The sequence below is a fragment of the Gavia stellata genome, chromosome 3 (assembly GCF_030936135.1).
Source record: "Gavia stellata isolate bGavSte3 chromosome 3, bGavSte3.hap2, whole genome shotgun sequence".
In the NCBI taxonomy this organism is placed as follows: Eukaryota; Metazoa; Chordata; class Aves; order Gaviiformes; family Gaviidae; genus Gavia; species Gavia stellata.
In genome coordinates this window covers 12,443,941-12,463,890 of record NC_082596.1, presented here as the reverse complement: position 1 = coordinate 12,463,890, position 19,950 = coordinate 12,443,941, and the positions used below count along the sequence as shown (strand labels likewise).

General features: G+C 40.4%; 1 protein-coding gene across 4 annotated transcripts in view; it reads left to right on the top strand.

Annotated features, from left to right (window-relative positions):
* Nucleotides 1-17,484, top strand: part of NSMCE2 (NSE2 (MMS21) homolog, SMC5-SMC6 complex SUMO ligase) — a 131,213-nt gene extending 113,729 nt beyond the window's left edge. For all 4 annotated transcript variants that reach the window (XM_059815558.1, XM_059815557.1, XM_059815555.1 and 1 more), the window contains 3 exons: nt 13,364-13,464; nt 13,785-13,891; nt 17,115-17,484. In XM_059815558.1, the coding sequence (XP_059671541.1) occupies nt 13,364-13,464; nt 13,785-13,891; nt 17,115-17,274 (368 nt within the window). In that variant the 3' untranslated portion in view covers nt 17,275-17,484. The remainder of the gene's footprint in view (nt 1-13,363; nt 13,465-13,784; nt 13,892-17,114) is intronic.
* Nucleotides 17,485-19,950: the final 2,466 nt, after the last annotated feature.

The window sequence follows — 19,950 nt, the reverse complement described above, 5'->3', positions numbered from 1 at the left end:
ACCACTTCAAACAACTCTCTCTACCTAGGGAAAAATGTAGTAATAATAAGCAATAGCATAAGTCTCCACTCCTTGCCCCAGAGGTTGTCTACTAATCCTTAGGAGCCTTTGCACTCTGCAGGCTTCCTTTTTCTATCCTCATTTGTCACTGGAAAAATATTTGTGTGGGTCAGAGGCATAATGCAAGTCAAAAAAAATACTATTAGAGAAAAAATGAACAATTCTCCACTGAAACCCTTTATGTATGAGAAGTAAACAACAAACAGTTTATCTTCTCAAAGGAGAACAGAAGCTGGTTAAAGAAGTTTGAAGTCCCTACTGCTTGTGAGTCGCTGGTAGCCCATTGTGCTGATACTTCTGAAAGGAAACTGAATGCACTTACGAGGGTTCTCTTTCTTTCATTTCAAAAGCGTTCTCTGGTTTGAGATCTCCCCATAGCTAATTAAAACAGAACACAGAGTGACATTAGTTATGCACCAGAGTGGGAGTCAGAAGATGTAAGTTCAGTTCCCAGCCCTGCCACCGACTTCCTGGGTGACCTTGGGTAAGCCTCTTGATGTAGGTTTTCAAAAGACCTCTGGGCCAAATTTTCATATTGAAGTTTGATTTTCAAAGGAGCTCAATATCTAGTGATTTCCATGATGTTGATTATGGCCAGAATTTCAAGTGAGCTCAGCAACAAATATGCTGAGCTCATTTGAAAATCGAGCCCTTAATCTTTTTTTGCCTCAGTTTCCCATCTCTGACAGTGTTGGTAAGATATTTTCCTTGTCTGTCCTGATTGTTTAGACTGTAGCTCTGCAATGCCAGAAATTGTCTTTTTATGAATGTGTATAGTGTCTTGTACAATCTTGTTTTATCTCTGTTATGGTTTTTAGGCATTACTGCAATGTTTGCTACACCAGTGATCTGTTTTAGAAAAAAAGAAACTGTAATCAGAATAAAGCTTAATTATTGTGTTGTTTCTCAGATCTAGGTGAGGATCTATACTATTTTCTTTAGTTTGTTTGGGAGAATGTCATCTGGAGAACATCAAAAGCTGTATTTAAAATCAGCATATATATGTTACCTGACTTCTCTCGTTCAGTAGGGACAGCTAATCTATCAGAGAAGCAGGTTAGATCAGTTTGGCATGATTTGATCTGGCAAGAAACATATTGACTGCCTCTTACTACCTTGTTATCCTTTAGCTGCTTACAGTCAAATTGTTTAGTAATTTCCTGAAGAATATTTTCAGGTGCTGAGTGGTGTGGAATTCCGTACGCCTTCCCGCCCCCCGTGGTAAATACCGTGATGCCATTTGTAGTTCCTACTGCACCAGCTCTGTTTGCACTTTTCCCACACTGCTTGCATGCTCTTGCAACATCTCGGAGCAACATAACATTCTCTGTTGGCAAAGGTATAGAGTGCTTCTTCGCTTCATAAGTGCTGTTTGCTTCCCGGGACCCACTACAACCCATTCCTGAAATTCCAGATCAGCATTGTCAGTGATAATCGAGCTCCTGGTTTCAAGCTCTGTGCTGTACAAGCCAGAGGCCAAATGTAGTAACCCAGGAATGCGTGATTGCAAAGACTGTCACTTCCCAAGGAACTCTGCTTGCTGCTGAATGACTGCCCTTTCCACATACCTGTGGGTGTCACTAACACGGTGACTCTTCCCTGTTGGGTTTGTCATACATGGGTGGACAGCACCTCAAGCAGCTGAAAGTTTTGAAGCGATCATTTCTTATGTTTACAAAATCGGCATGTGACTCGCTGCTGTTTTCCAGATTCCCCTGTGCTCCCTGGCTAGATTTATTTATTATTCAAGTATGTGCCCTCTGAAGAGCCCTTTCGATACTTTATATGTTTTCCTTCATAGGAAATGGGATGCTGTACCATGATCAGCTTTGCAATGAAAAAACTAGCAGGACACCTCTAGGAAGTGTATGGTCGCAGCAGCTTTTCAGTTAAGGCTGAGTGTGTTTTGTCATGGGGAGAACTTAACTGTGCCATTTGTCTGTGACTAGCATTTTCTATTATTGCATTTTTTTAAGGATATAGTGCCTTTGTGGTCTTTACTAAAAGTGCTTTTCAGCTTCATAATCTAACAAATAATTTTCTAAATTGTGTGACATGTTCTAGTATTGGCGTGCATGCCATATCGAGGTAGTATTCGATCCCGAAGAGCTCTAACTGCCAGTGTTGGTAACTGTCTGCAAATAAAAGCTTGGAATCAGAGAAGTATTATAGAATGGTTTGGGTTCAAGGGACCTTTAGAGATCATCTAGTCCAACCCCCCTGCCGTGGGGAAGGACATCTTCCACTAGATCAGGTTGCTCAAAGCCCCATCCAACACTTCCAAGGATGGGGCATCCACAGTTTCTCTGTTCCAGTGCCTCACCACCCTCATAGTAAAGAATTTATTCCTCACACTCAATCTAAATCTACCCTTTTTCAGTTTAAAACCGCTTCCCCTTGTCCTGTCACTGCCGGCCCTGGTAAAAAAAGTCTCTCTCCAGCTTTCATATGATCCCTCTTTATGTATTGATTCTGTCCTTAAAGGTTTTCCATTCCTTCCAGTCACTGAACCCAATTCCTACATATTTTTACTAGCTGTATCCAAAAGTGTAGAAAAGGAGGAATCTTAATTACCTGTACAGACCAGAGAGTCTCGGTAACACTGACCTAACCTAAATTCTGGGTTGCAGGGCTGTGCTTGATTTCTGATGCGAAAGGAGCATTGACAAAACCAGGCTGTGCCTTACCTTCATTGTTTTGAAACGGCGTTTCCTCAGCGTAGCTCTGTTGTATTCAGTTTTGTTTTCCTCCCTTAATTAGTGCAGTTTGATGGTTTCACTTATATTAAGCTGTTTATTTCGAGATATAAAATCTTGATCTTTCTCAGCATACATGTAGGGATTGTATGTGTTTCTGCAAGAGCTGATGTGCCAGCCAAAGAGTGCAAGGGAAGTTAATAGTTCTTAAGAGGACAACTATAATGTTACTCCATCCTGGTAATAACGATAAGATTGAAATAGCCAGCGTAACGTTAACTGCTTTGCTAGAAAGATGAAGACTGTGCAGAATGCCACGTGATTTAGCTATGTGCTATGTGCTCGTTACCCTTATTATGAAGCACAAGTGACGCTGCAACTGCTGTCCCATCAATTCAACATCAGCTTCCCTTGCTCCGCGTGTCCTGCTTAGCTGTTCTTCTTTCTGCTGCTGTGTGCATCTGTGCTGAGGGTGTTCAAGTCCTTTCTCTGCCCCACTTCGCTACCCTATTAAACCTGATCTGGAGAGGAAAGCGTAAACATAGAGAGACCTTGAGGTTTTGAAAGACTTTGCCTCGTGCTTGACCGTAGTTAAGCCCCTCACAGTCTTCCCAGCACATTTGCCATAAAGCACACTTGTTTTCAGATTGTCTTTTATCTGCACCATGCAAAAATGTCAAGGTGAAGTCTGAAATGCATGTGTTGCTATATAAATGACATCTATAGAATGGTAATGATTTTCTCATGCACGTAGCATTAATGAAGATGCACTCTGCCAGTTACACTCCTGGTAAATGAGAATCTGCAGAAAGAGATTTAAAATAAATATTGATCAGATTTAAAATTAACTACTAATTACCATCAGAAGCTACTAGGCTGCTGCAGTTATAATCCATGAGTATTTATAGCTCAGGGCTTTAGCATTAGATTTTTTTCTACTGACTGCCATTCAAGAAGCTTAATCTTACATCACAGGATGGGTTGAGAAAAATAACTGTTCAGCTGTTCCTAACCGATGATAGCGTTATGTTTAGCTGCACAAGCCCCCTGTGACATTGTTTTGGAGGGTGCTGTATAAATTGGGATTAGCAACATTTTTTATTTCTTTTAGGGAGCAGCTTACCAAGGATTATTATAGTGAAGATCTGCTCAAAGTGCACAGCATAGTTTATACAGAATGTCTTAGTACACACACATGCAATAAGTCACTCTGCCTTAACCTAAATGAAAACCTTGCAGTTTTATGATTGAGCAATGGTAGATCTGTAAATTCCTCTTGTAAAATAAAACTGTGAGTTTTATTTCTTAACTTGTTTCAATATGATATTAAATGTGGATTTTTTTTTCCTTTTCTCATGTAGTTTAGCAAAGAAGCATTATTTTATAAATATGACTTACCAGAAAATGATCATGTATTCTTCCGTGCAAGTGTTAGTTGTCTCAAAATAAACACCCAGATATTGTGCAATTACTAGAAGATACTAGTTTCTGTATTGTATTTTTTAGCATGGAACTGATGCATTCACTAAGAATGTATTTGGAAACTGTTCATAGCCTTAGTTACTCGGGGGGAAGGCAGTGTGGTCTAATGGGAAAGACAACGGTCTAGCACACAGAATGTGCTAGTGGCTCTGGACGTATTCCTGCCCTGTGCCTTAGTTTTTCACCAGTGAAATGGTCATGGCAGTAAAACTGACCTTTTTTTACAGTGCTTTGTGTTCAAGAGAAGAAGGAATTGGGTGTTAGTACTTCCACAAATGATTCATTACTTTAGGAAAATTCCTCTTCTGAGGAGGTTGTTGGGGCCGTGGGCTGGTGACCAAAGGCAGGAGCAGAGCGGGAGATGCAGCTCTGAGCGGGTGCCCAGCCGGTGCCCGGAGCGGTGACTGCAGCGGGGACAAGCTCCCAGACGGTGCTGAGGAAGTGACCATGACATGCAGACAGCTGTCTGTCTTCTCGCCCATCCCAGAGGCCATTTCAGCAGAGGCATTTCAGGCAGTGCAAAGCAGCAGAATTCAGAATAACTGGAGTGGTAAAGTTTATATGTAAAATACAGAAGAAATTAATTTCTATAGAAAAAGCTTGGGAAATGAACAGAACTTCTCCCTTTATACATTTTAATATTATAACTCCAATAAGTTATGTGGATATTTATAGTGCTTCACTGCACATTGAATTGTAATCACTTGATGTTATATGTTTCTAAATGAAGTAAATTAATTTTTGAAGTAGTTAAGAGTTTTAGAAAATGCTCTGAAGGATTGAAATGCATCACTAAGAACAGAATTGCAAATGTTGCTCTCTTCATTAATATTAATTTTGAAATAAAATATCTCGCCTGAAAGTTTCTTTCAAGTGCGTCAACATTGGGCTTTGGGGGTGGAGAAAATAATATTTTGTCCCCACCATTTCAGTTTCACTTTTTCTTATTTGTACTCATGTCTTTATTTGAGAGCGATATAGTACATCTGTCTTTTCCTGGCAAAGAGAGGCAGATCTGTCTCTCCAGCTTCCTTTGGGTGAAGGGGGCAGTGGAGCTGGGTTCCTGTACTACAAACCTGCCGATTCCCGAAGGTGGGAGATTGCTCTTTCCTGTGCTCTCTCTGCAGTTTCAGACATCTGCTGAGTCGGTGCCATCCTCGCCAATCACAAAATCAACAGGTTAATGTTCAGGGATTATAGGTTCATGCCCTCTCACCGTGCACCTCATAAATAATCCTACCTGTGCCCCAACACATGACAAACCACATGCGTCTGTATGCACCACTCTCCTGACACCAGGGCTGGGGGCATTATTTTGGTGACTTTTTAAAGATGTTTTTCAACAGAGCTGTTTAGGAAAGAAATACAATGAAGTCTTTGTCAAAACGTCTTGTGCGGAGAACGTGAAGAGACAGATTGAAAAGAAAATCAGAATGATAATTTTCGAGGGTTGTGATCATTTGGGCTAGCCAGGGGCTTTTCTGCTCCCTGGTTCCATAGCAGCCTGCTGGATGGACTACTAGGGAGCTACGCTACCTGGTCTGCTTGCCTGATCACTGCTCTTTTTGTTTTCTATCCTTCTGTTACCCTGGAACAGTTCTGTCCAGGAGTGTTTCTTAGCAGAAGCTTGTTCCACCTGAAAATCTGTCACCAGTTCAGCTTTTCAGAAGTGAATGACTACAAGAATGCACAAATGACATACTGAAATGGGCAAAGCGACATCCAACCGTGTAGGTTACAAGATACATGATGTTCCTTGTTGTTCAGAGATGTCGTAGACATGGTTTCTGCTTGTGATCTAATATGTAGAGAATACTTGGCATGGATTGTTCTGAGAAAATTTGAATGGAATTCACAGAATAGACCATCCAAGGACTGCTAAGGACTCAGCATAAACGGACGCATCTCCAAACTGCTGTCAATACCGACAGCTTTCCTCTCATTACTCCTGTCCAGCATTAACAGTGCCTTTCTCAAGTCCACTGTGGAAGTGGATTAGACTAAACAGCCAAAAGGCACTCCTAGTGCAGAATAAGAGCATCCACACGGTGAGTTAATGCCAAGTAGCTACTGCATTCGACATTCACACCCTCGCGTATTTTGCAACAACTTCCCTGTGTAGGCAAGCCCTACATGTTCATGTCATCTGATGGTTAGCATTGCATCAGTGACATTCCAGATTCTGACCACAATGTTAGTAATGGAAAGTGGTTCATCTTCTAATGAAATGGTAGACTTTTTTTTTTTTTTTTTTTTTTTTTTTTTTTATTTCTGGTTGCATCTTTTGCAACTTTTTCTTTTCATGTCTCTGGAGTGAATTTCTTCACTTTTTAAACATGTGTGATATTCTTCTAATCTCTGATATATGAAATGATCCTCTCTAAGCATGGAAATTGCCTTTATACAGTATACTGTATGAAGCAGTGATTGTTCAGCCTTTTTTCTTCTGAAGAGCAGGAGAAAATCCAAGTAATAAAAACGTTCTTTACATATATTTGCAATTTAGTAGCTTGTGTCTGATACATTTTTTCCTCGTAAGGTATTCTAGTTTTTGTCTTGCTTTGCTCGTACTGTGGCATCTCTAACACTTCTGTTCTGTTATCACATGCCCGGCACACTTTCATGTAGACCTAGAGCTTCCTGGTCATTTAAGTAGTCTGTTTATCAGTGAGATTTATTTTCAGCAAGCCTTTGGTGTTTAACTTGCTTATTAAGTTTACACGCCATTGTGGGTGATGATAGTTAAGATGGAAGAATACGGCCTTCTTAGATTTTCCAGAAATAGTGGCTCCTCTGAGCTTACTGATGAGCTTTCATGACATCTTTTTAGGTAATCTTCATCTCCCCGAGGAGCTTCTTCAGATCGAGTCCAGACTGCAGTGATGAGGAAACTGCTGTTTGAAATGTCATCCACAGACTTTGAAGTGTGGATTTCTCATGTTTGTTTGCAATAACAGAGGGAGCAAGAAAGCTGCCTCTGTGTGTTTGCCTACCAAACTGTTTGAGTTGCAGGGTTTATAATCAAAAATATCCTTTCTGTTGACATTTCTAGGGACACAGCTCCCACTGCACAACAGTCTGAATTTCCCAAAACCTAAAGGCAAAGATGATGTCTTACTTCTCACTTTGAATAGCATATGAGTTGAAGGTTTCACAGAGCACCTCTGGAGTTTGTTTTGGTTTTTTTCTAGGTGGGATTTGTAGTCACGTTTTATTTACTAATACATTAAACAGCCATTTGTATCTAGCTTCAAGTATCTTTCAGTCTCCTTCACTTATATTTCTGAAACGAGTGTCCCATAACATTTCCATCAAATCATAGTCTCTCTTCATTTTAAGGTCATTCTGGAAAACTGGTATCAGCCAGCTCTACCCTGTAGTGGAAGGATAGAACGGGAACAGTATTTCCATTTGGAATAGTGTATTTTAAAAGGCCTGTAGCTTAGTGGGACAAAATACTGTAAAATATGCAAGTGCTGTGAATTTGATGGCATTAAAGGAGTTTTTAGAGGATTGTTGCTTAGTGTGGGATACTGTCCTTTCCTTCCCCACTCTTATTACGTAAAGGAACTAATAATTTGCTAATTTGTTCATCTAATTTGTCTTTCACACTCGAGGAAAATCAAAATGGCTTATATTTACAGGACTGTCACTTAATTTTGGATTGACCAAATGCATGTCTATGCACTTCTTACACAAGTACGTGTAAAACAGGGCACATACAAGGGACTTGTCAGTAAATAACCAGCAAATTGCTTGGTCTAGGCAGGAGCAAGTAAATTTGCAATTACAATCTGGAGCAACATGTTAGAGGCCAACTTCCTTAGATCAACTTGTGTATTGCAACACCAGCAAGTAATCAAATTGTAATGATGTACTTTAATGCAAAGCCTAGTTTGGCTTGGTTGGCAAATTAAACTATCGCATGCCTCTGGCAAAAGCAGAAAGCCTTTGAACTGTTTGACTGCAGCTGTAGCTTGCACACCTTATTTTCCCTCTTAAAAATCAAATTAAACTGTAACCTGCAGCCTCTGTGGTAAGTTTCAAGGAAGATTAAACTTGCTAACCTTTCTAGCAAAGATAACTGTCTCTAATCAAGCTGAAAAGTCCAGACCCAAATTTCCCTCTCCAAGTTTAGACAAATTCATTGGAGGAAAACTCCAGGGCGTATTGAGTTCAAAGATACTACCTCTGACTCAGGAAGTCCGTGGCCACAAATTGCTAGAGACTGGGAAAGTTTGCCAGGAGGGTCTTACTCTGTGCTTCCCCTCTTCTTTCACTCCTCTTACAGCGTTCACTGGGGATCCGTCCCGGGGGCAGGACACTGGATGGTTGTTCTGGTCTGCTTCTCCGGACCTGAAGTCTACCCCCAATTCAGAGCCCCAGTGGGCACGCTGCCCCACGCTGAAGCATTGCCCGTGGTGGTCTCAGCAGTGTGTTTCATGGAAAGCAGTGTTTGGGCTCATTCCCTCCTTTAGACTTGGCCTTGGACCTTCCTCCCCCCACGCTAGCAGTGCCCCGGACTCCTCCTGACTTAGAATACAGCTCTTGCATGTGATGCTGTCCTGTACCTCCCCCACCTTTCATTATTTTCTGTGTCCTGCTGGCAGGAACACTTGGCATTTGACTTGCCCTCATAACATTCATGTTTTTCTTGGAGCTCTTGCAGATAGGATTTTTCCCAGCCTGGATGAGTTGCTGTTATTTCTATAGAGTCAGCAGTACAATCGACCCGCTTGGGAGCCAAGACCTTGTCTGTCTGGTGGCTCAGGCTTACAGAGACTCAATCCTGCATGCCTAACGTTACTCTGCTTTCCGGGATTAGGGTCTGACTGATGGCAGGTGAGAAGGCCGAACAGCGCAGCACAAAAGGAAAGAAATCAATTACGTTTACATTGCAACATGTACTCACTCGGGGCCAGGTTAGAGAGACAGGAATTGGGTAGAGGACCTTGTTGGCAGTGGAAGCAGTGAGCAGACAGCAGTCTGTCTGTCATAGAAGTGACAATGACAATGGAGAGGATCTTTCCTCTAATGCTTTTTTAATATGTATACTGTCCATGCTTAATATAATTCACAATATAGCAGTTAATGTCTCTTATTTTTAAAAGTTGGCTTAAATGTTCTCAGTCTCTCTCAGCAGGGTAGGTAAAAACTGAGCTAAGGCATATTAGTCACATTTTTATCAAGAGATGAAAGTGATAGAGATATAAAGTACTACCAGCTTTTAATTAAAGTTGAATAAGTAAAAAACAGTTGGCAGTTGCAAAATTCATTATGATGTGTTACCAAAAATAGATACCCTTATGAGAATGCAGTTTTATTACAACAGTGGGCCCTAATTAGCTGTAAACATTGCTGAGATAGCCAGATAGAAAATGTGTTACTAATACTTACAACAGGTTTCAATTGGCTGGAATGAAAAACTAGAAACTCGTAAGGCTCTTAAAATGTAATCTCTCAGACTACCAAAATAGATGTATGTACTTCTGTTACTTAAGGCAACATCAAATTTCAGGAACAATAACTTAGTGTTTTCTGCATCTGGTTTTAATTTGCAAGGAAAACTCAATTTTACAAAAATGTAACCTGACTTAGCTGAAATATGTATGAACCAGTGTTTTTATTTCTTCTTTCTATCGAATAGTCAGACTTGCAAGTTAGATTCTCCAAACTTTTATACATTTCATTTGGTAAAAAATCCCTTTGACCTTAATAAAAACATCTTCCAGTACGAGTTTACAGGTATAGATCTACAGTTTCGAGCATCTTACTGACCAGTTCGGGATGTGTCTTGTGTAATCTCTGCAAAATTTACTGTAATTGAAAAAAGTTATTTTCTTCTCTCCTCTTGTAATCTAGAACATCAAGCAATAACAACAAATCTGTGGGTGGTTTATCTGATTTATGCTAATTTGCTATTGACATGTTTGAGGTATCACTTGCATCATCCCAGTCTTGCATATTTATTATTAAAAACATTAGTTGCTTATGGAAAGGAAATATTTTAAATAATTATTCATTTGTGCTGTGATAACCTCTTGAAACCAGGGCCCCACTCCGGTAGACTGTACACAAAATCATTGCAAATGAAGTGCAACCTGAAGTGTTTAAGATAAGCTTGCAGCAAGAGAATGATTTGAATCCAGGAAGATTAATATATCCCACCTACAAGGAGTGGGTCTCAACTCCTTGAATTTCAACCATTAAACATGAGGCATCTAAATCACCTCCAAAGCCTGCATGAGAAAGAGTTGAACCCAGCCCGTGATTTAGCTCACGTAATTTAGAGACCTGAGGCCTTCAGGGGAGATTCAAACACCAGTACCCAAGCTTGAGCTCGTATTTTCAGACTTGGATGCTTCAACATAGTCTTCTAAATTCTTGTGTCGGCACCTAAGTAAGCACACACAGAAGAGATGAGTGAAGTGGTGACTCCTTAGCAAAGTCAGAAGGTGCTGCGCGAGGTGAACGCTCTTCCAGAAGAGGCCACTTACATGCCTAACTTGGAGTGCTGAGCTTTAAAAGTAAAATCACGGGCACAAGCCCCACATTTTAAAACTTTACCCACCTTCCTTGGCATCTACATATTGATACAAAAAAAAAATCATCCTTTGTAAACAATCGCCTGTCCTCAATCTTGCTAGCACTGCTGCGTTCTAACTTCATTGACTGACATGATGTGCTGGTACACTGGAACTACATGGCAAGTTCATGAGTTGAAACAAAGTACAACATAGAAAAATGTGAGTTTCCAGATGTTTTCAGTGGGAAAGGTTAGAGCTGCAGTATGTCAAAATTTGCAGATACATGAATTTAAGAAAATTCTGAATCTGTTGTTCTTTGTGGGCATTACTCATAGGAACAAAATCAGTATGGTATTCAAATAAAGCAGCCCATGCCAAAGCTGGCACCTACCAGTATTTGCAATATTGTTTAGCCTTGCTGTCTCAGTGGGATTTCACCCATTGCTTTGTATTCCAAAAGCTTCATTAAGAAAACCCGCTTTTTTCCCCAAAAATTTGTATTTTCTTCAAAATAGTATGTGTTTATGATAGAATAAACTTTATATATGAGCAATCTAAGAATAATATGTGACAGGTTTTCTTTTCTGAAAACTGGTAACTGATGCGAGTCTTTTTCTGATGTCTATACCATCGCAGTTTCAGTATTTACAGTTAAATTGTGCCCGCTTTTTCCTTCTGATTTGCAAGTGTTTACTTTTGTTAGGGGGTCAGTATCTGATAAAGGCATGTTAATATTCCTGGAGATGAAAGCCTTAAAATTATTATTGACATTGGACATTTGAGCTCCTTTTCCCCCTGCATCCATACCCTATTGATTGAATGAGGCCTTAGTAACAGAGACAGAAATACCCTTGATGCTTGCCTGAGTATTGCCTAAGTATTTGCAGGAGTACCTGGGTCAGAAACACTCCTGAGTGCTTGGAAAACTCTTGGTATATTGGAATGGAGAGAAGGGCAAGCTCTGTTAAGGAGGAAGGAAAAATATGCAAATAAAACCGGCATACCGAGAGGTGCTGTGGTGGAGCGATGGCTGCAATACTGATGCCGAGAGTACCTCAACCAGAGATGTGCTGGCTCACATGGCAGTGTGCTCAGTCTAGACTGGGTGTGAGAGATTGCGATTGCTCCAAGAGTGATGTCTGCTGTTATCATCCGGAAGGTGATAGTATTATACAGGCATGCAGCACCGACCATAAGTTAGGAAACACTGGTCCTTAACAGATGTGGAAGACTGAATACCAGGGATGCAAAGATGCAAAGATCAGCTGATAGTGTGCAATCGCAGCAAAGGGAACCAAGGCTGAGACTTTGTAGAAGGCAAATCATGAAGTAACTCTAAAGCCTCTGTGTTCACTTTTGTTTCTCACAGCCCCCTCGGCAGTCAAAGCCAACACAGGCCACTGAAGGATTTCATCCTCTCCAAACCCTGTGTTGCTAAACGTTGCAAACTAGCTTGTGCAGCTAGAGAGAAAAATTATCTGTTCAGCTTGGGACATCTTGAGGACTACACCCCAGGGCACTGCTGCAAAAACATTGCAGAACTACCCCAAAGGAATGGAAAGTTACGGCAGGTGTTAAGTTTGCTATTATTACCAGATAAGATTTAAAGATAAACAAATGCATTCAACTAAAAGCCTCTGTTCACAGTAACAGAGAAAAGTTAGGAAAAGATAAAACAACATGTATACATTTATTAAGGTTCTACTTCGCAATATATATCCTCCTTAGCTACTCCCGTGTCTCAGCGTTTGACTCTGGCTAATTAGTTTCTGCATGGAAGCCTGGGCTGGCGTGCCCCTGGGTATGCGGAGTCGCTTACACCTGGCCACCGCCTTCTCGTAAAGGTGGGGACCTGCATCTTCTCTACTCAAGGTGGATTTCTTCCTGTTTGTCTGCCCCTCATTCCCTGGCGTTGGGCCATCAAGTGTTTGCTGGGAGATTTCAGTGTTTCATTCTGCCCCTCCTCCTTAAGGTTTCTTCAATAATGTTTCTATTGTCCATCTCAAATAACACTTTCTTGGCTTTCGTTTTTCACTAATTGTGGTCTTGTTAAAATACAGTGGCATCACTCTACAAATGATGCATTACGATAAATAGTACAAATTCCTTTTAAAGTATATACTTGTGCATACAGGCTATAGAGCAAGCCCATTTATGACATTCAAACACAAACTGATCTTGAGGGTAGGACTGCCAAATCTGCAAAAGCTCCACCTCATCCTTTGTTAGATTTTGGGGACTCATCTGCACGTTACTGGTTTTTGGTGAACTTGAACAGAGAATAACAAAGGCTTTGCATATATTCAGGCCAGCTTGCATTCCTTCCCAGCCCTCCTTTCTAGCATTGGCTATAAATAGCCACACACACACACACACATATAAAGTGGTTACCATTTAAAAATCCACATTTTCTAACAGAGACCATAGTACAGTATTTTTTGCAGTATCTTGTTCAGGAAGTGGTACAGAAATATGTTGTGGCATCTTAGATATCACTCTGAGATAATGCTTGGCAAATGCTGGATTTTATTTGCTTATTTTAAGTAGTGGCTATCTATATTAAATATTAAATTAAAATTGTCTTGTTTCCCATTATAGTTTGTCGTCAATCAGATAATGATAATGAGGCCATTGAACAAATCGATGAAGATATAGCCGTGACTCAGAGTCAGATGAACTTTATTTGTCCCATTACACAGGTATGCTATCACTGCTACTATAATCGATTGGGAAATAGTTATTTCATAGTCTTCATTGGATCGTTTATTACAAATCTGCAATACTTGTTAAAAATTGGGCAGTATAAATTACAAGCATTATCAGAGAAGAGCAACATTGCTTGGGAAAAAACCCCACGTAAGCAGGAATGCAATTTACGATGCAGGACCTGACGTCGTAATTTCGGTGGAATGCCACATATGAACGGCAAACACACTTCCTGCTGTTCTACATAAAATCTCATAGGAAGCACTTTCACGGGTATTATCAGTTCCTTTAAAGCAAACCTTACTGATTACAGATGGAAATGAAGAGGCCAGTTCGAAACAAAATCTGTGGACATACTTACGAAGAAGACGCCATTCTAAAAATTATCCAGACTCGAAAGCAGCAAAAGAAAAAAGTCCGGTAAGCTAACAAGAATGTCTGGAAAAGCTATTTGCTTTGCTGTGTAAGTGGAATTTTACTCCACTTGTTCTAGGAAATGTATTTGGATTGGCAAGGCTGCAGGAAGTAATACCTCAGTGTCTGCCCAAGTCACAGTCTCCTCATTAGTACTGTACACGTGAAGGAGCTTTTCTTTTTAATGAAAACAATGTGTAAGGAAATATTCAGGAATTGTGTGTGGAAGTTACAGCCACTTGTGGTACCTGCACAACAGAAGCAAGGAAATTTCGTATAGCCATGAACAACAAAGAGAAACTTCAGCTTCCTGAAATGTAGTTACTCATTTTGTTCCCACTGCTTATTGAGCAAGGCCTGAAGTTAATGAAAAAAAAATAAACGTCTCCTCTGTGCACCCTCTTTTGCAGTTACAGTCCAATACAGCTGAGAAATATTAAAACACTTAAATGAGTGTTAAAGTGAGAAATATTAAAACACAACTTTTTAGGTAGCACAGAGTTTGAGAATGATCAGTCAGGATTGTGCAGTTCCTACTATGACGCCATTAAATAATTCTTCCTTTATAACATCAAAGCAGCCTGCCACTTTCCACACAGGACATATTTTTTTCAATGAAAAGATGTAACAGTTGAATGTTTAAACCTGAAACTCTCCCCGGTAAGTTTCAAATTTAGGATGGTTTTGATTTAAAAAAAAAAAAAAAAATAAGAAAAGGAGCTGAAACACTTTTTGGAGCAAGTTTAGAGGACATATAATTTCATCATTAATTTCACATTTGTTTTTATGCCATATATGCTAGAGACGCATGCTTTGGGGTTGATGACCTCATGGAAACTTACCAGTTGTGGACTTTTTAATAAATGTGCAGTTTGCACATGCTCAGGAAGGTCTGTCAGAGACTAGCAACCTGATTTCCCCAAAGATAATGCCACAGGCAGCTTACTTCCTCCATCCGTTGCTCTTGCATTTCTGTTAGACTCTACATACTCCGCCACGGGGATACAAAGGTGGAGAGGGACTTTTTATTCCACGCTCCTTCCTGGCTACAGGAAAGCACTGCTGTGAAATCAAGCACGGAATGGGATGTCCGGCCACTACCTTAGTGTCAAGACAGCTTGAAGAACAAGACAGAAGTACCTTGTCTGTGTTACGAGGTCTAGGGAAAAAAGGTGGAGTGGGTGCAATATACTGGGAATAACAACAAAACCAGCAACATGGATGGACAGAAACTTGGCTGGAAAAATGAACAGGAGTTGGGAAATAGCTCACAAGTTGGAGAGAAGAAAGTGAGCGTTCTGGAGGATAGGGACAGGCTAGGAAGCACGTGCTCAATGGCCCAAAACACGACAAAAATACCTTTTGCAATATGGAACTGAATTTAGGATGTTCATATCTAAATAATTCTCTGTGTTGTTAAATCCATCAGGAAAATGTCCTGGTAGTGGTGAATCAAAAGTTTCAGCACTGCTGAAAACCTAATAGGGTCGTATAATTGAATTTTTATTTTACCTTTTAAGAAATTAAAGACTTAGAGAAAATATAAAGTTAAAAAAAAAAACCATGTAAGCTGTACAACATTTAACTTTAAAAGCTACCTTATACCCAAACTGAAGTTATTTGTGCAGTCTGAATCCTGGCAGTTTTTAATTTTAAGCTTTTAGCTTGCAACCTTACCATTTTTAGAGTAGTTACTCCAGTGTGCTAGAACAGCACAAGCACAGCAAGAACTTGGCTTCTCTGCAACTACGTTAAGAAAGACTGCTTGGTTTTCTCTGCCCAATCTCACTGACCTGCTGTAATTTTAACCTTTCTCGTGAAAATGCAGTCAGTTTTGAAAAACCATAGTCTGCTGTGGTGGGAAGACAGGCCAGCTGATACTGCAAGTTCCCCATTTGAGTACCCTGTTCTCGTGGTGTTACTACTTGATAGTGCTCCTGCCAGCAATATTCAAGTGCAAGCAGGTACCTTGATAGAGCAGAGTCGTGGTTAGGGGGATCCTCTCTATCCTGACTCTGAAATCAAAGACGTTGCTCACTCTGGAGTTGCAGAAGTGGCTGTATCCTCACACATACACACAGTTTGAATCCAGGGGATCCCTTCGGTGCGCTTGGCAGTGCACTGGCTGAATGTCAGCTCTTCAGCTGACGCACGCCCAGCCACCGGTTTTGTGCTGATAGACTCGCCATAGACTCCTTTAGGCAACTCTTACGTGTCTCGGTTTGCTCACTATTTTCCACTGCCTGGGAGGACATACTAATAATTTATGCTTACAGGAAATGTGGGAAGTTTTCCGAGCACTTGTTATTCATTAATCTGGCAAGCTATTGCTCTAATAAGGTGATAAATGGGAAAACTGAGGCACAGAGCAATTAAGTGACTTATCCATGACAAACACAGTAAGCTGTGGACGAACCTGGAGTAAAAGCTATGAGTACCGAGTGTAAATAAGTTCCACCTCAGACAAAAGTTACTCCTAATAGAGGAAAAATTCAGGAAAAGTGTTATTTCTGACTGTAGGTACCATTTGTGCATGTTTGGGCCACTGTCAAAGGAAAATGACCTTTGGTCCCTGAATGTATTTCACACTGCTGTCTTCACCTGGCTCTTTCAAGTAGTTGTAAGACATTTTGTATTCGATTACCATTTAGAGGCTGTTAATTGGACCCCATCTCTCCTTTCTGTGCCTTCTCAGTTCATAAAAGGCCAGGCAGATTTTTACACCAACTAGATAGTCCACTGATTCACCAGTCAGCCTTTGCAAGTCTCATTCTCTTTTCTCTATTATTTCCCTAGCAACTAATTTCCCTATTTATCTATCAGTGAAGATTATCCTTCTCCACTGCAGATTAATAAGGTAAGAGGTAGTTACCTGCAGTTTGTAGAGGACTGCAAAGAGAGAAAGCAACACAGAAAGATGTCCATGCAGTGCTAGTATCATTACTGGTGCAGGCAGCTTGTGTACCTGAAGCAAGAGAGTGATCTACAGGTGAGAGGCTCCGTCTCGCAGTCTTCCTTCCTGTCTTCAGCTGTTGATTCCCACCAGTTTAGAGAAATGGATTTAGTTTTCCCTACAGAGAACTGGCAAAGAGGAAAAGAGGTAAGGAGGAACTGACAGAGAGAGTGAATCCCAGATAAATACAATAAACCAGCAGATGTTATGTAAAAGCCTATATCTGACAAATACCGTTCTTCCGATTTAATGGAGTCTCTCTTTTCTTTTTAACAGATGCCCTAAAATTGGCTGTAGCCATGCTGATGTAAAAGGATCAGATCTTGTGCCAGATGAAGCACTTAAAAGAGCGATTGACAGTCAGAATAAACAAAGCTGGTCAACACTGGAGAAGTCAGCTGGATACGCTGCTGCCACAAAGAAAATTTGTTATTAGAGGTCTTGTGAGATAAGCTGCTGATTGTAAGTAGGTTGTGTAACTGATTGTTATTTAAAGTGTTTCATTTATAGGCAAAGTTGAAGGTCTCAGCTGTAACTGAAAGCATTTCTGAACTGCCAAATATGAGGAATTCCAGTTTAACTTGTTTTTTTTAACCTTCCTGAAATTCTAAAAGCTTGCATTTGATAAATAAACTTGTTTTGCAGCATTTAACCTTCCTTGTCAGTGTGCTCATTTTTTCAGCATATTAGAGATGCAGATTCTGCCGGCATGTAATAGCGAGTGCTTTGCTCGGCATTGCAGATAGTTCTGTTACTGTCTCTGTAACTGCTGGGAGTACTCGGACCAAGGATTTACCTGAGTCATATACCCTGCTTGGGAGCACATCCGTGTTTCAATAGAAACCTCAAGAATTTTTAATATAGCTTAATTTGCAGGAAGGGCTGCACATCTGTACCTTGTGTGTGGACACACAAAATTATCACTCACCTTTGAGGATCTTGGCCTCGTTCTTACAATTATCGAACACTCTGCCCTAACTTACGCTTTTCTTTTGAGATTCAGAAGCTTTTATTTCAGGCTTTTTGTGTTTGGAAGTCCCAGGGGGCTTTACCTTAATACTGTAGGTTAGGAGACTACAATTATTTACAAATTTATTCCAATAACTAATTTGCAGATAATACAAATACATTGTAACCATATGCCTTGAACTGAAAAGCAGTTAATCTCATTTTGTATAAGCTGCAGGTATCTATGCATTTGGGCACAGATCTAAAAAAGGACTTAAATTTTGTGACACTCTGTATTTGTTCGCTGAATTGATCTGAACACATCTAGCAGATAAGACACTACATACATGAATTAGAAATAGCCATAGGTAAAAGGAGCTGCCTTGGTGGTCAGATGGCAATTGTCTCCTGGCATATGTGAAGCAGAAAATATAGGTTTCTTTGATCTTTAGGATCCTTAACGGGTTAGATGGTATTTTCCTAGGTCATTTTTCTGAATTTACGATCTGACATTTAGTGTACAATATAGCTAAGGTACCTAAATGCTAAGCTTTTCACTCTGGGTTACTGTTTGCTAACAGCTTGCCTGTCGTAGACCATTATTAACCCCAATTGCACTTCAGAGTGCAAACCACTTCAAACTGAAATTGTTATTTTGTAATTGAATAATATTAATCTGCAAGCTGTTTTCACAGCTAAAAAGGGGAACTGAACCATTATTATTTGCACTGAGCTTTTGTGTTCAAAACACTTCATGGGAATTAGCTGGGTAATTTTCATAATGTGGTCTAACCCCAAGGTCCGTCTTTTCAAAACTGAGCAGTGATCGGGAGTGCTTCTGTCTGTGGAAGCCCAGCTGGAATAGCTGAAAGAGGCTGGGGGGCGGCTGCGCAGCATGTACTTGTTTGTATTTTTATGTGTAAAAATCAGGTCCCTTTTAAGACATCTCAGGTCTCAAACCAATAGTTTTTAAGATGGGTCACTGATTTTCAGTTAAATACCACAAGGGAGGATGTTAACTATAGTTTTTGTAAAAAAAAAAAGGGGGGGGGGGGAGGGGGGGACTGTCCTAAACTGTTCATAGCTTTTTGTTTCATCTTTAAGTTTGTGGTTAAATTTACTCCAGCAGCATTTATAAGCAGAACACTCAGCAACAGAAACTTGCGTTAGTTAAACAATCTCTGCAGTTTCTGACAGAGGTGCATTAACTTTGTCCTCATGGACCTAATTCAATCCCTAGTGGTAAGCAGTCTCCCAGGTTTTCAGGTGCAAAGATGTACACACATTTTACATGGCCACAGTATTGCACCTCAGATTTCGTTCGTGTAGGTGTCTGGATGCTTGAGTGTGCCTTCCAATAACACATAGCATTATAAATGCTAAATTATACCCAGATTAATTCGTACTGACGAACTGGTGGCAGCAGGTTTGGTTTGCTACGTGTGGTGTTTGTACCAGTATACCCTTAGATAGCTACAGTTCCTGATACGGTCATTACCCTTGTGTTCCAATGAGTAATGCTATAAGGGAGATTGCTGTCTTGGTTACACCTTGTTGTCATACGTTAAAGAGAGAGGCTTGACCCACAGCAGTGCTGATGGCCCTCGTGGAAGCTGCACTCCATCCGCCTCTGTGTTAGCTAATCCACGGGTAATAATATGAACTGCCTGCTTAAGATGATGCAGCTGGGAGAAAAAACAAACAAATCTGCAGCAACGCTTTAAATGCAAAGAGAACAAATAGTCAAGCACTCACTTATTGCTACTCTAAGTGGAAAAGTATTTTTGAATGTTCACATTCCTGCCTCAGAACGCATGATTCTCCATCCCTCCTTTGCTAGCCTGAGCCAGGCAGCATCAGTGAATCAGAGAGCCGGAACAGCACGTGCAGGTGCAGCCTAAATTCTGAAATCCTTCTCGGTCTTCAGCTGAAGGAAATGGACTGATTTTTGGCAGCACTTACCTGCTTAGCTTTAATAACAATCACATATGAGGTGAAGAGGCACGTGTGTTTAAATAGAGGTAGGTTTCTTTCTTTTATCATCAGAGATACCTCCTTTCAAGTATGGCCACACCCATATTATCCAGAAAAAGACAAATGCTTCATGCACTTATGTTAGGATTGCTGACGAGAGTACTTACATGAGTCCCATCAAAATCAGTGA